Here is a 13,573-nt window from a genome sequence, read left to right as displayed (position 1 = left end):
AGTGACGACAAGAGAGGTCTGAGAGTAAGAGAGCTCTCTTATTAAATGTGCTGTTAGACAGCGACAATAGGAGTGTGTCATTAGAATTATGACGAGCACTCGATGTAGATGATTCTTGAATATGTCAGCTACTTCGACTGACCATATATCAGCTGTCTTCAAACGATGACTTGAATGACTTGAAGTACTAGATTTTCACCCACACCGGTTGTAGTATCACGGTTGTCTAGTTTCACCCACACAGGTTGTAAGATCAGGGTTGTCTAGTTTCACCCACACAGGTTGTAAGATCAGGGTTGTCTAGTTTCGTCCACGCAGGTTGTCTCAGCATATCATGTTAAAGTGACTTTGAACAATGCTGTCATAAATGTCGTTTTCGGCCGCTTCTGACACCATAAATGTCACTGAGTTATTTTATATGTTATGAATGTGGCTGTGGTTATCAATGTAGGCGTGGTGGTGACATTGGGTTCTTGTTACAGATCACAGAATAATGAAATGACGCTGGGTGTAGCAGACACAATAAGTTTAATATAACACCACATAGTGAATACACCATACAATTCGACCCAGGAATGGTCAGTATTAATCCAACAGTAATATACGAATATCACAACTTAGTACTTATTCTATAACCAACTACTTTAAACATCTAACTCTACTGCTTATATCTTAAGTGACTCAATACAAGTGCTTGCTACAAGATCTCTATGTGGACTGACTGCCTTTAACTCTCTGGTTCACCTAAGGTCAAAAGTGTTCACCTTAGTGTAACATGGGTTGTGAATAAGATTCACAATATGGAATTAACATACACAATACAGAATTAGGGTTTCTACTCTATGGCACCAACTTTGAGGTGGTGACAACAATCTTACATGTATACACTAGACTTTAGACATAATCTTACATGTAAACACTAGACTTTAAACACAATCTTACTTCTATGTACTAGACTCTAAACACAATCTTACATGTATTCACTAGACTCTAAACACAATCTTACATGTATTCACTAGACTCTAAACACAATCTTACTTCTATGTACTACACTCTAAACACAATCTTACATGTATTCACTAGACTCTAAACACAATCTTACATGTATTCACTAGACTCTAAACACAATCTTACTTCTATGTACTAGACTCTAAACACAATCTTACATGTATTCACTAGACTCTAAACACAATCTTACATGTATTCACTAGACTCTAAACACAATCTTACATGTATTCACTAGACTCTATACATAATCTTACACGCCTTCACTAGACTCTGTATACGATCACATGATCACAAAATTAAAAGAAATAAATTACCTAATAACTAAAAGGAAGTCATCCCTTGAATTTCTTCACGTTCATTTGGTTTTATGTTCAAAGTTTTTATACTTTTATCTCATGTCTGTATCAACCTTTTAGTGTATAACATGGAACTAGATCTAACTTACTTTTATCTCATGTCTGTATCAACCTTTTAGTGTATAACATGGAACGAGGGCCGACTTACTTTCATCTTATGTCTGTATTTGTTCAGTACGGCTAAACCTTTGGGCAGTTTCCCATTCAGTAAAAGTGTAGTCACTTCTCCATCTAAAGAAACATACCAAGAGAAAGAATCAACCAAACACCGTGAGAGTTTCAGTCTTAGTTATGTCTGACTGTACACAACACCAAATTCATTTTTTTAAAGGGGGGGGGGTAGGGTTCAAACTTAGCAATCAACATCATTAGATTGCCATGGCTTAAACTTAGCAAACAACATCGTTAGATTGCCATGGCTTAAACTTAGCAAACAACATCGTTAGATTGCCATGGCTTAAACTTAGCAAACAACATCGTTAGATTGTCATGACTTAAACTTAGCAAACAACATTGTTTGATTGCCATGACTTAAACTTAGCAATCATCATCATTTGATTGTTATGACAAACGCTAGACTCAGCAACACTTAAAACACGGTTCAGATGTGGTCCACCGGATGCTTTCAGATGTGATCCACCGGATGCTTTCAGACGTGATCCACCGGATGCTTTCAGATGTGGTCCACCGGATGCTTTCAGACGTGATCCACCGGATGCTTTCAGACGTGATCCACCGGATGCTTTCAGACGTGATCCACCGGATGCTTTCAGATGTGGTCCACCGGATGCTTTCAGACGTGATCCACCGGATGCTTTCAGACGTGATCCACCGGATGCTTTCAGACGTGATCCACCGGATGCTTTCAGACGTGATCCACCGGATGCTTTCAGACGTGATCCACCGGATGCTTTCAGACGTGATCCACCGGATGCTTTCAGATGTGATCAACCGGATGCTTTCAGACATGATCCAACAAATTCTTCCAGACGTGGCCATCGAATTCTTCCAGACGTGGTCCACGAGAAAACAAAACATCACCTAAGTTAACGTGTTCTATAAACTATTTTCTATTTCTAGACTTTTCTTTACTGAAAGCACCTAAGTTGTCAAATGTCCAAGTCATGCTTGCTGTTTCAAAAAACAACAACAAAAACAATATATCTGTATGTAGTAGAATAAGCTGAAAAGATTTAAATTGAAACAAGAACTAATGTTTTTGCGAAATATTAATTGAAGCTGTTTACTATTGTACCAGGCATAACAATAACTTGCAAAGAACTGAATTTGTTGGCATGCATGGACTGAAAGTCTGTTTTAAAATGGTGATCGAACAGTTTGGCAAAGGACACTACTACAAATGGTGCTAGAAATAGTGGGCGTGGCCAACACAATGATTTTCGTCAGTCGATCAACGGCTGCAATCTTCTTCCAGCCAACCTCAGGTAGAACACTGCAACACTCTATCAGCAATCATTAGGTACAACACTTGATCCATCAGCAATCATTAGGTACAACACTTGATCGATCAGCAATCATTAGGTACAACACTTGATCCATCAGCAATCATTAGGTACAACACTTGATCAGCAATCATTAGGTACAACACTTGATCCATCAGCAATCATTAGGTACAACACTTGATCAGCAATCATTAGGTACAACACTTGATTCATCAGCAATCATTAGGTACAACACTTGATCGATCAGCAATCATTAGGTACAACACTTGATCGATCAGCAATCATTAGGTACAACACTTGATCAGCAATCATTAGGTACAACACTTGATCGATCAGCAATCATTAGGTACAACACTTGATCCATCAGCAATCATTAGGTACAACACTTGATCCATCAGCAATCATTAGGTACAACACTTGATCCATCAGCAATCATTAGGTACAACACTTGATCCATCAACAATCATTCGGTACAACACTTGATCCATCAGCAATCATTAGGTACAACACTTGATCCATCAGCAATCATTAGGTACAACACTTGATCCATCAGCAATCATTAGGTACAACACTTGATCCATCAGCAATCATTAGGTAGTTTTTGGCACATCGGCACAACACTTGATCAGCAATCAGTCGGTACAACACTTGATCAGCAATCAGTCGGTACAACACTTGATCAGCAATCAGTCGGTACAACACTTGATCAGCAATCAGTCGGTACAACACTTGATCAGCAATCAGTCGGTACAACACTTCATCAGCAATCAGTCGGTACAACACTTGATCAGCAATCAGTCGGTACCACACTTGATCAGCAATCAGTCGGTACCACACTTGATCAGCAATCAGTCGGTACAACACTTCATCAGCAATCAGTCGCAGTCGGTACAGCAATCTATCAGCCACAACTCCGTACAAGACTGTGACCACAAGGGGAATCACTCAGGTCGCGGAGCATTCAATTATTTTTCCTATTTTATTTCATAAAACTCTCCACTCCTTTTCCGGTAACATTTTCCCTTCGACTCCCCCCCCCCATTGTCCTGGAACGGCTGGTCAGTTTAGAGGCACACGACCGACTGATTTTCTGGCCGTGGTTCACCCTGTCCAGTGACGCAACGTTCCTTGCTTTTTCCCATTTCTTTATTAGCCACCTGCTCGCGCCACAAGTTTCTCGCGCCACAAATTTCTCGCGCCTGGTCTCTCGAGGTGGGCGCAATGTCTTGCGAGCCCTTGGATTGTAAGCGGCTGGAGCATCGGCGTCCTGATCTGAAGAGACAATAATCAGAAAACAAAAAGAGAATAAAGATATAGCCTTGCAATGAAAGGAAGTTGGACAACGCCCTAATTGGAAACGCTTTGGGAGTCAATCCTAGGGAAAAAAATCAAGAGCTGGTGTGACACTCTGGCAGAGATCTGTATGGTGTACTTGCCATTGGGAGCCATCAACTGTGGGAAGAAACTGCACTCAACCTTCCAGACCAGTGTCCAGACTTTTATCTAGTCCAATAAATAACAATCATGTGTGGGCGACAACCTTCCTACCGTAGTCAGTGTCCAGACTGGACCAACTTGTCCCAAAGCCAAGCATGAATTACTTTGAATACATATGTATGTGCCTGTCTGTTAATGTGTTCTGTTGACATCTATTAGGAGTCAAGCAAATATTTTCTATTTTTGGTGAAGTTCTAAATTAGGGTCTACTGTTGTTAGGCTAAGATCAGATTCAAAGGCAATAAACAAGTCCTTGTCATGGTGTCTGGCTGATGCGTTGAGCTGTAGATTTGAGGATCATTTTGTGACTTATGTGTCCCGGTGATTTCTAACGATGCGTTGATACGGATACTACTAGTAAAGGCTAAATAAAAATTGATGTCTACGGATGTGTTAAGCGGATGTTTTGTATGTGTTAAAATGAAGTATTTTGTTGTTTTAATTTGATGTATTAACTTGATGCACTTTTGTTTGTAGGTGGTGAGCTCAGCTCAACAATCCGAACATATATATACTTACTCAACGAACATATACTTACTCAACGAACATATATATACTTACTCAACGTGATATGTGTGACGTCTTTTTGTCCACAACTATCAAAGGCATCTCTAGTCTGTTCATCCGTGATGTAAGTGGACACTCCGTGTCTTGTAGCCAGAGCGAAAGCTTTAGAGATGACCGCTGTGCCGTCTGGTAGGTCACCCATTAGTCCACACCAGACCATTGTCTTGGCACCAGTCAAAACGTTCTGATAGCAATTTCTTGTGAATGGGCCAATATCTACAATCTGGTAGTCTAAATAGAGTGTCACAGTGTCTAGTCAATAAGTTAATATCTACAATCTGGTAGTCTAAATAGAGTGTCACAGTGTCTAGTCAATAAGTTAATATCTACAATCTGGTAGTCTAAATAGAGTGTCACAGTGTCTAGTCAATAAGTTAATATCTACAATCTGGTAGTCTAAATAGAGTGTCACAGTGTCTAGTCAATAAGTTAATATCTACAATCTGGTAGTCTAAATAAAGTGTCACAGTGTCTAGTCAATAAGTTAATATCTACAATCTGAAAGTCCAAACAAAGGAAGTGTCACGGTGTCTAGTCTAGTCAATAAGTTAATATCTACAATCTGATAGTCCAAACAAAGTATTACAGTGTCTAGTCAATAAGTTAATATCTACAATCTGAAAGTCCAAACAAAGGAAGTGTCACAGTGTCTAGCCTATAAGTTAATATCTACAATCTGAAAGTCCAAACAAAGGAAGTGTCACAGTGTCTAGCCTATAAGTTAATATCTACAATCTGAAAGTCCAAACAAAGGAAGTGTCACAGTGTCTAGCCAATAAGTTAATATCTACAATCTGAAAGTCCAAACAAAGGAAGTGTCACAGTGTCTAGTCTCTAAATCTTTTGTCTAATAACTCAGTTCAGTTGTCTGTCTGATATATCTAATCAGTTGGTTTAATGACTCTAGTTAGATGATCTGCCTGATATATCTAATCAGTTGGTTTAATGACTCTAGCAAGATGATCTGTCTGATATATCTAATCAGTTGGTTTAATGACTCTAGCAAGATGATCTGTCTGATATATCTAATCAGTTGGTTTAATGACTCTAGTTAGATGATCTGCCTGATATATCTAATCAGTTGGTTTAATGACTCTAGTTAGATGATCTGCCTGATATATCTAATCAGTTGGTTTAATGACTCTAGTTAGATGATCTGCCTGATATATCTAATCAGTTGGTTTAATGACTCTAGTTAGATTATCTGTCTGATATATCTAATCAGTTGGTTTAATGACTCTAGCAAGATGATCTGTCTGATATATCTAATCAGTTGGTTTAATGACTCTAGTTAGATGATCTGCCTGATATATCTAATCAGTTGGTTTAATGACTCTAGTTAGATGATCTGTCTGATATATCTAATCAGTTGGTTTAATGACTCTAGTTAGATGATCTGTATGATATATCTAATCAGTTGGTTTAATGACTCTAGTTAGATGATCTGCCTGATATATCTAATCAGTTGGTTTAATGACTCTAGTTAGATGATCTGCCTGATATATCTAATCAGTTGGTTTAATGACTCTAGTTAGATGATCTGCCTGATATATTTAATCAGTTGGTTTAATGACTCTAGCAAGATGATCTGTCTGATATATCTAATCAGTTGGTTTAATGACTCTAGTTAGATGATCTGCCTGATATATCTAATCAGTTGGTTTAATGACTCTAGCAAGATGATCTGTCTGATATATCTAATCAGTTGGTTTAATGACTCTAGTTAGATGATCTGTCTGATATATCTAATCAGTTGGTTTAATGACTCTAGTTAGATGATCTGCCTGATATATCTAATCAGTTGGTTTAATGACTCTAGCAAGATGATCTGTCTGATATATCTAATCAGTTGGTTTAATGACTCTAGTTAGATTATCTGCCTGATATATCTAATCAGTTGGTTTAATGACTCTAGTTAGATGATCTGCCTGATATATCTAATCAGTTGGTTGAATGACTCTGGTTAGATGATCTGCCTGATATATCTAATCAGTTGGTTTAATGACTCTAGTTAGATGATCTGTCTGATATATCTAATCAGTTGGTTTAATGACTCTAGTTAGATGATCTGTCTGATATATCTAATCAGTTGGTTTAATGACTCTAGCAAGATGATCGGGATGTCGTGCGCATCTGGTAGGGTATTTTCGTTTGAGCACCATAAGGTCTTATTAGTTTTGTTTCTAAGGATGCGCTATATTGGTGTCATTGTTCTCTTGTTGTGCCTTGAGATGAGTCTCTTTGTTTTCTCTTGGTGTGCCTTGAGATTGAGTTATCTGTGTGGTGTTATTCCCCAGTATTGGGTAAGTTAGTTTATTTTACTATCTTCTACATGTCGTAGCTTTACAATCGGTTCTTTAATAATCGTGAAAATGGCGGTATCAAAGGGGTGTGTATTTTTCTTATCTAGGGACGCAGGCTTGGGACTCTGCTGGAGTCAAGTCTGAGTTGTAGGCTTGGTAGTTGACTATTGCCCGTGGCGTTGGGTTGGCGTTGTGAGGCCTGATTGACTATGGCACTGAGATTAAGGTGTGCTATAGCCCTTTGAATGTAATCTGTAATTGCCATTGATATTTATTCCTAATGTATGCCTCATAATATCATATATATCATTCACTCATTAAACCTTTGTTGTTATATGCAATATTGTTATTCACTAGTATACGTTAATATTTGGTTTATTCGTTCCTAGATACTTATTGCATAAATTGATTACTAGACTGTTAGGGGTGCCCAGGCAGACGAGCCAAGGCTAAATTATAACCCCGGCATAAAGTTAATAAACACTGTTCAGGTGGGAAGCCCGGCGGAGTACATCATACCCTAGATGAGCGCGAGGACAAAACACACCTGACACTAATATTAGAAGATATTACGTCATTGTTTGTTGTTTATGTTTTATGCGAAAGCAAAGAATCGGACGGAAATAAAAGTTAGTTATATATGTCTACCTTGATCAAGACAGTCTCGTTATTATCATTATTAATTAGTAACGTCTACAGTAATTTATTATTTATCTGTGACTACAGAACAGGGGGTGCGGATAGGGGTAATAGTGTGTGTAGTCACCCGACGCAAATCGCCCCAGGCTAGCGCTAGGTATGCGATCAACCGTGTCGATACGAGACGGTCAACTGCGATGACTGGCGAATTTTCAAGAATACTACCCAGGCAATTCACTCCGGGTGTAGTCATGCGATCAACCGTTTAATTGTCAAAAGAGCTGAGCCGGGGCTCTTTGAGCTCTAGGCGTGTAAGCCTGCTTGAACAACTGTTCTGTCTGGAAGAGATCCAAGTCAATGCCTAAGTAAAGCATTGCTATTTACGATGTATCTGGCACTCCGGGCGCATGGACTAGAATGCATGGCCGAAGGCCGAGCACACCGGGAACCTCCGCCATTTTCCAATGTTGTACCAAGCTAACCGTGCAGGACTCGCCATTAGTGTAACGGTGCCTTGAGGAACGGCGCATGGATTATCGACAGGGAAGTGGAAGCTCTCTTTCAAATCCGCACCGTGCAATGGGAAAGCTCTCGCATTCCCTTGGACACTCCCACAGGAGTTTTGTTTTGCTATTCATTAAGCCTAATCACTGCCTCAAATGATCGTTTCCACCCGAGTGCCACATTGAGGCAGAATAGCGTACCTGGTTGTGATCAACCAGAATGGTCGATCGACGTTGTGTCGGTTTCTGGAAGGCTAGCGGCGACCCTAAATAAAAAGTTAAAGTGTCGCACTCAGACGATTTCTTACCGTCCGCTTCACTACAGATGACTTGGTTCACGTGGTTCAGCGGTGTGGTTCACGTGGTTCAGCGGTGTGGTTTACGTGGTTCAGTGGTGTGGTTCACGTAGTTCAGTGGTGTGGTTCACGTGGTTCAGCGGTGTGGTTCACATGGTTCAGTGGTGTGGTTCACGTGGTTCAGTGGTGTGGTTCACGTGGTTCATTGGTGTGGTTCAGTGGTGAGGTGCAGTGGTGTGGTTCACATGGTTCAGTGGTGTGGTTCGCGTGGTTCAATGGTGTGGTTCAGTGGTGAGGTGCAGTGGTGTGGTTCACGTGGTTCAGCGGTGTGTTTCACATGGTTCAGCGGTGTGGTTCACGTGGTTCAGTGGTGTGGTTCACGTGGTTCAGTGGTGTGGTTCACATGGTTCAGTGGTGTGGTTCACGTGGTTCAGTGGTGTGGTTCAGTGGTGTGGTTCACGTGGTTCAGTGGTGTGGTTCACATGGTTCAGCGGTGTGGTTCACGTGGTTCAGCGGTGTGGTTCACGTGGTTCAGTGGTGTGGTTCACATGGTTCAGCGGTGTGGTTCACGTGGTTTAGTGGTGTGGTTCACATGGTTCAGCGGTGTGGTTCACGTGGTTCAGTGGTGTGGTTCACATGGTTCAGCGGTGTGGTTCACGTGGTTCAGTGGTGTGGTTCACGTGGTTCAGTGGTGTGGTTCACATGGTTCAGTGGTGTGGTTTTGTGCGCCGCATTACGATGGTTCAGTGTGGAGTACTGTGATGTACTTTCAAAACAACTGGCTAGTACGAGAGATGGCGCCTTGAGATCTTTATCTGAGACACAACGAGCCCAGTAGATGAGTTTGAGTTTTGAGTTAAGGCACATCGGCACAATTTAGGCCATGTCGTGCCCGTAATCCTTTAAGGATCACTATTCCTTTATATAACAAGGGCTAAATTCTATACAGTTAAATCATTAAAAACAAGGTCTATTCATAGTACATGAAGCCAGTCCTGAACAGTTGAACCGAGTGCATGTCCGGGGAGAGGCCAGTGCAAGAGTTGATATGGCGGTACAGTTGTTCACGGAAAAATATTTGTACAGTCTGTGTTATGTGTTGCCAATAGTATAGTATCGGCTGTGATTTATTTTGAGTTGGTGGTGTCGTGTGGAGAATTTTGCAGAGAGTCTGGATAGTGAGAGTCGTTACAATATCTGTAGTTAGTCTGTCCAATATCTCTAATCAGTTGGTCAAATATCTGTAGTTAGTCTGTCCAATATCTCTAATCAGTTGGTCAAATATCTGTAGTTAGTCTGTCCAATATCTCTAATCCGTTGGTCAAATATCTGTAGTTAGTCTGTCCAATATCTCTAATCAGTTGGTCAAATATCTGTAGTTAGTCTGTCCAATATCTCTAATCAGTTGGTCAAATATCTGTAGTTAGTCTGTCCAATATCTCTAATCAGTTGGTCAAATATCTGTAGTTAGTCTGTCCAATATCTCTAATCAGTTGGTCAAATATCTGTAGTTAGTCTGTCCAATACCTCTAATCAATTAGTCTAATATCCGTAGTTAGTCTGTACAATATCTCTAATCAATTAGTCTAATATCATTAATCCTTTGATCCCTAGTCAGTTGGTCTAAAATCACTAATCTGTCTGTCCAATATTGTTTAGTCAGTCTGTCTTATTTCTGTAGTCAGTTGGTCTCATTTCATTAATCAGTCTAATATCAATCACATTAATCTGTCTAATATCAATCACATTAATCTGTCTAATATCAATCACATTAATCTGTCTAATATCAATCACATTAATCTGTCTAATATCAATCACATTAATCTGTCTAATATCAATCACATTAATCTGTCTAATATCAATCAGTTGATCTCATATCTGTAGTCAGTCTGTCCAATATCTCCAATCAATCGATCTGTCTAACAATCTCTAATCTTTTGTCTACTATGTAGGCTTCACTAACCTTCATCGATATCCTCTCGAGTCAAGACACTAAAATACTGACCAGTCTTACAATGACAAACTACAACATCAGATGGGAGATAAATGATAGTTTTTGTGTCTTTAGCTCGCGAATAAATTTTTAGGGCCTGTCTCAGAAAAGCAAAAATATATAACATTAACTCTTTAGAGCCTGTCTTTAAAAACAAACAAATATAACATTAAATGTCTAGAGGCAAAGGGTACCCCATCAGACTTAGCGACTCAGAGATTGAAGAGTTGGATTTTTTCACCCAAACCTAGTCAGCATCAGAGCAAACGATGGGGATGCCTACGATGGCGTAGCGTGCCGAATAGGAAAAGAAGGGAGCATTTTCCAGAGGCTGCGCCCTATTTGGACAAGCCAAGCTATTGGAAAAATACACCAACTTAACATAATCGCCATCCCAGCAATAAACATCTGGCTAAGACTGATTGAAGCAGTCAGTTACAGAGATCGGGTCACAAAGAAATATAAATCAAAACTATGAAGTGACCACTAAATGAGCTTGTCACTGAGCGTGTCACAGTCTTAGTTGACATTGCATGATCTAAAGTTCACGTCATGTTAAGAGTTTAAAAGACACGTGGAATTCCTGATATAGAAAACAGGAAGTAGAATAATTAAAGTTGACTTTGAGGTCAGTCAGTCAAGTCAAGCAGACAAGAAAAGTCAAGTGAGAAGTCAAGTGTTATCCTTTGGACCGTGTGGTCAACTAATATTTTAGTCCGCAACGGACAGTAGCGACTTAGAAAAGTCTGTAGTAATTTCAGTTAGAAAGTAACTTGTGGGCAGTTTTTGCCAGTGGTCTTTTGAGACATGTATTAGTTGATCTATATTTCTACACAGTGATTTGTGACTAGCATATTCTAGGATACTTTTGATACCGCTGTTATGCGGATAGGATTGTTTATTATTTCTTGACTTGTAGCACTAACAAGGAGTGCAGTGTATTATTATTATTATTGTAGTAAAATAATTTCATGTTTGTCTGCTGAAACGGACGGTCAGTTTATACTATTTGTCTTGTCACGTGTCAAGAGCACCTCAGGAAGCAAGAACTCAGTATTACACGACATTCGCATTCTGCAACCTTACGCCATTCAACCTTTCATTGACAGAGCGTGAGGTTTTGAATGTTCCAGTGTAACGTCTAGCTTGACCATCAGCGACCAGGTAAAAAAATGTTTCAACGATTCAAGTCAGTATTGTTATCTGGTCCTCTGGTCGCGGGTCACATGATTACGTTCACTTACTAAAACCCGCCCCTTTTATAAAAGTCCTGACAAACAAATCTACATTTAGGGTCAACACATACTAAAGCCCTTGGCTTCTTCTAAAGACACCTTTTAAACTCTGAATAACCTTGGTACTACCAGTGGCGTAGCTAGGGTGGGGGGAGGAGAGGGGAGAATTTGAAGATCACCCCGCGCCCCCAATTGAGGGATCCCCCAAATGAGTGTGTGTGAAATGTTACGTCAATGTTATGTAGTCTCTTCCCTGTCACGTTGTTACATAAGTTGTATGTAGTCTTGCTTGTCACGTTGTTACATAAGTTGTATGTAGTCTTGCTTGTCACGTTGTTACACAAGTTGTATGTAGTCTTGCCTGTCACGTTGTTAGATAAGTTGTATGTTGTCTTGCTTGTCACGTTGTTACATAAGTTGTATGTAGTCTTGCCTGTCACGTTGTTACATAAGTTGTATGTAGTCTTGCTTGTCACGTTGTTACATAAGTTGTATGTAGTCTTGCTTGTCACTGTGTTACATAAGTTAGTGCCCTTGTTCTATGTATTCCACACAGATTATTCACACTTTCCGTGCGGGGTTACTCTCAATTTCAAGGAGTAGCGCTGACTAGTGCCGTGCTACTCTCAGAAAGTAACTTGGTATATAGGGTAGTCATCATCCTTATCATTTAAGAAACCTGATAAGAGCACTGAAAACAAAGGAGACCATGAACGTGTGGAAGAAAAGTTTCACTATTCAGATGATTTATACAAAGATACAGCAGTCGCAGAAGTGAAAATGTCTCTTGATGAAGGCATTAGTGCCGAAGAGACTCCAGGGGAATACCTTTTACAACAGGCAGAGAAAACATTTAAGTGATACAGATGATGAGTCAAGTCATGGTCTTCCAAAATCACTTTCTCCAGAAGTGGAAGATGCTGTAATTAAGTACAAAGACTTCAGATATATTCAGCCTGGAATTTTATCTGAGGAACTGCGAGCAAAGATTGTGTTAAAGGGTAGCTTGTTTTTCCAAAACAAAGATGAACAGTATTTGTTTCCAGTAGAGTTTACCCAAAATAAATCACAAAGTTTGACATCATGGTTCACTAGAAAGCTTCCAACAGGAGAAATTTACAACCGATCATGGCTCCTCTTCTCTCCACACTTGGGATGTCTGCCTTGTTTTGCATGTGTAATGTTTTCTGAGGCATCAGACAAGACATCTAGTGCATTGAGCAAACCTGGAGTTGGTTTCACCAAATGGAAGACACCTGAGAGACTGAAAGAACATGAAGAAGGAGTCCACCACAGACAAGTTCTTTTGAAGAGGAAGTTAAAAGAAGAAAAGCTTAAGGCAGAACCAGATGAACTGTCACATATGTTTCAAGCGCAAATTTTGAAAAATCAGCAGTATTGGAGAGATATTCTGAAGCGTGAAGCAGCAGCTATTAAGTACTTTGGAAAAACAAACTCAAGCTTACATGGTCACAACAAAAAAACTGAATTCACCCAATCCTGGGAACTTCCTAGCATCTTTGAAATTTCTTGCAGAATTTGATGAAGTTATGAAACATCACTTACATAGAATCGAATATGGGAAGACACATTATTTGTCACCGGAAATCAAAATGAGTTTATTACACATTGGACTGGACTTTGATCTGTGCAGAGGTCTAGCCTATGAAAAAGCAGCCACAATGAGTAGCCGTCTATATGGTCTGCAGAAAC

At 39.8% G+C, this 13,573-nt stretch overlaps 1 protein-coding gene and 1 long non-coding RNA gene across 4 annotated transcripts in view; one reads left to right on the top strand and one right to left on the bottom strand.

Moving 5' to 3' along the window:
- The window catches only part of LOC106079506 (uncharacterized), a 262,219-nt gene that overhangs the window by 128,071 nt on the left and 120,575 nt on the right, over positions 1-13,573 (bottom strand). For all 3 annotated transcript variants that reach the window (XM_056015519.1, XM_056015522.1, XM_056015521.1), the window contains exons 15-17: positions 10,596-10,722; positions 4,886-5,122; positions 1,513-1,595 (exon numbers count right to left, since the gene is read on the bottom strand). In XM_056015519.1, the coding sequence (XP_055871494.1) occupies positions 1,513-1,595; positions 4,886-5,122; positions 10,596-10,722 (447 nt within the window). The remainder of the gene's footprint in view (positions 1-1,512; positions 1,596-4,885; positions 5,123-10,595; positions 10,723-13,573) is intronic.
- Positions 7,085-7,530, top strand: LOC129923631 (uncharacterized). Its single transcript, XR_008775586.1, has 2 exons — positions 7,085-7,194; positions 7,302-7,530. It is a non-coding gene; the product is annotated as an uncharacterized LOC129923631 (long non-coding RNA).

This window comes from Biomphalaria glabrata, chromosome 17, assembly GCF_947242115.1.
Source record: "Biomphalaria glabrata chromosome 17, xgBioGlab47.1, whole genome shotgun sequence".
Lineage (NCBI taxonomy): Eukaryota > Metazoa > Mollusca > Gastropoda > Planorbidae > Biomphalaria > Biomphalaria glabrata.
The sequence above is the reverse complement of the archived record's forward strand: the minus strand, read 5'-3'. Positions and strand labels throughout refer to the sequence as shown.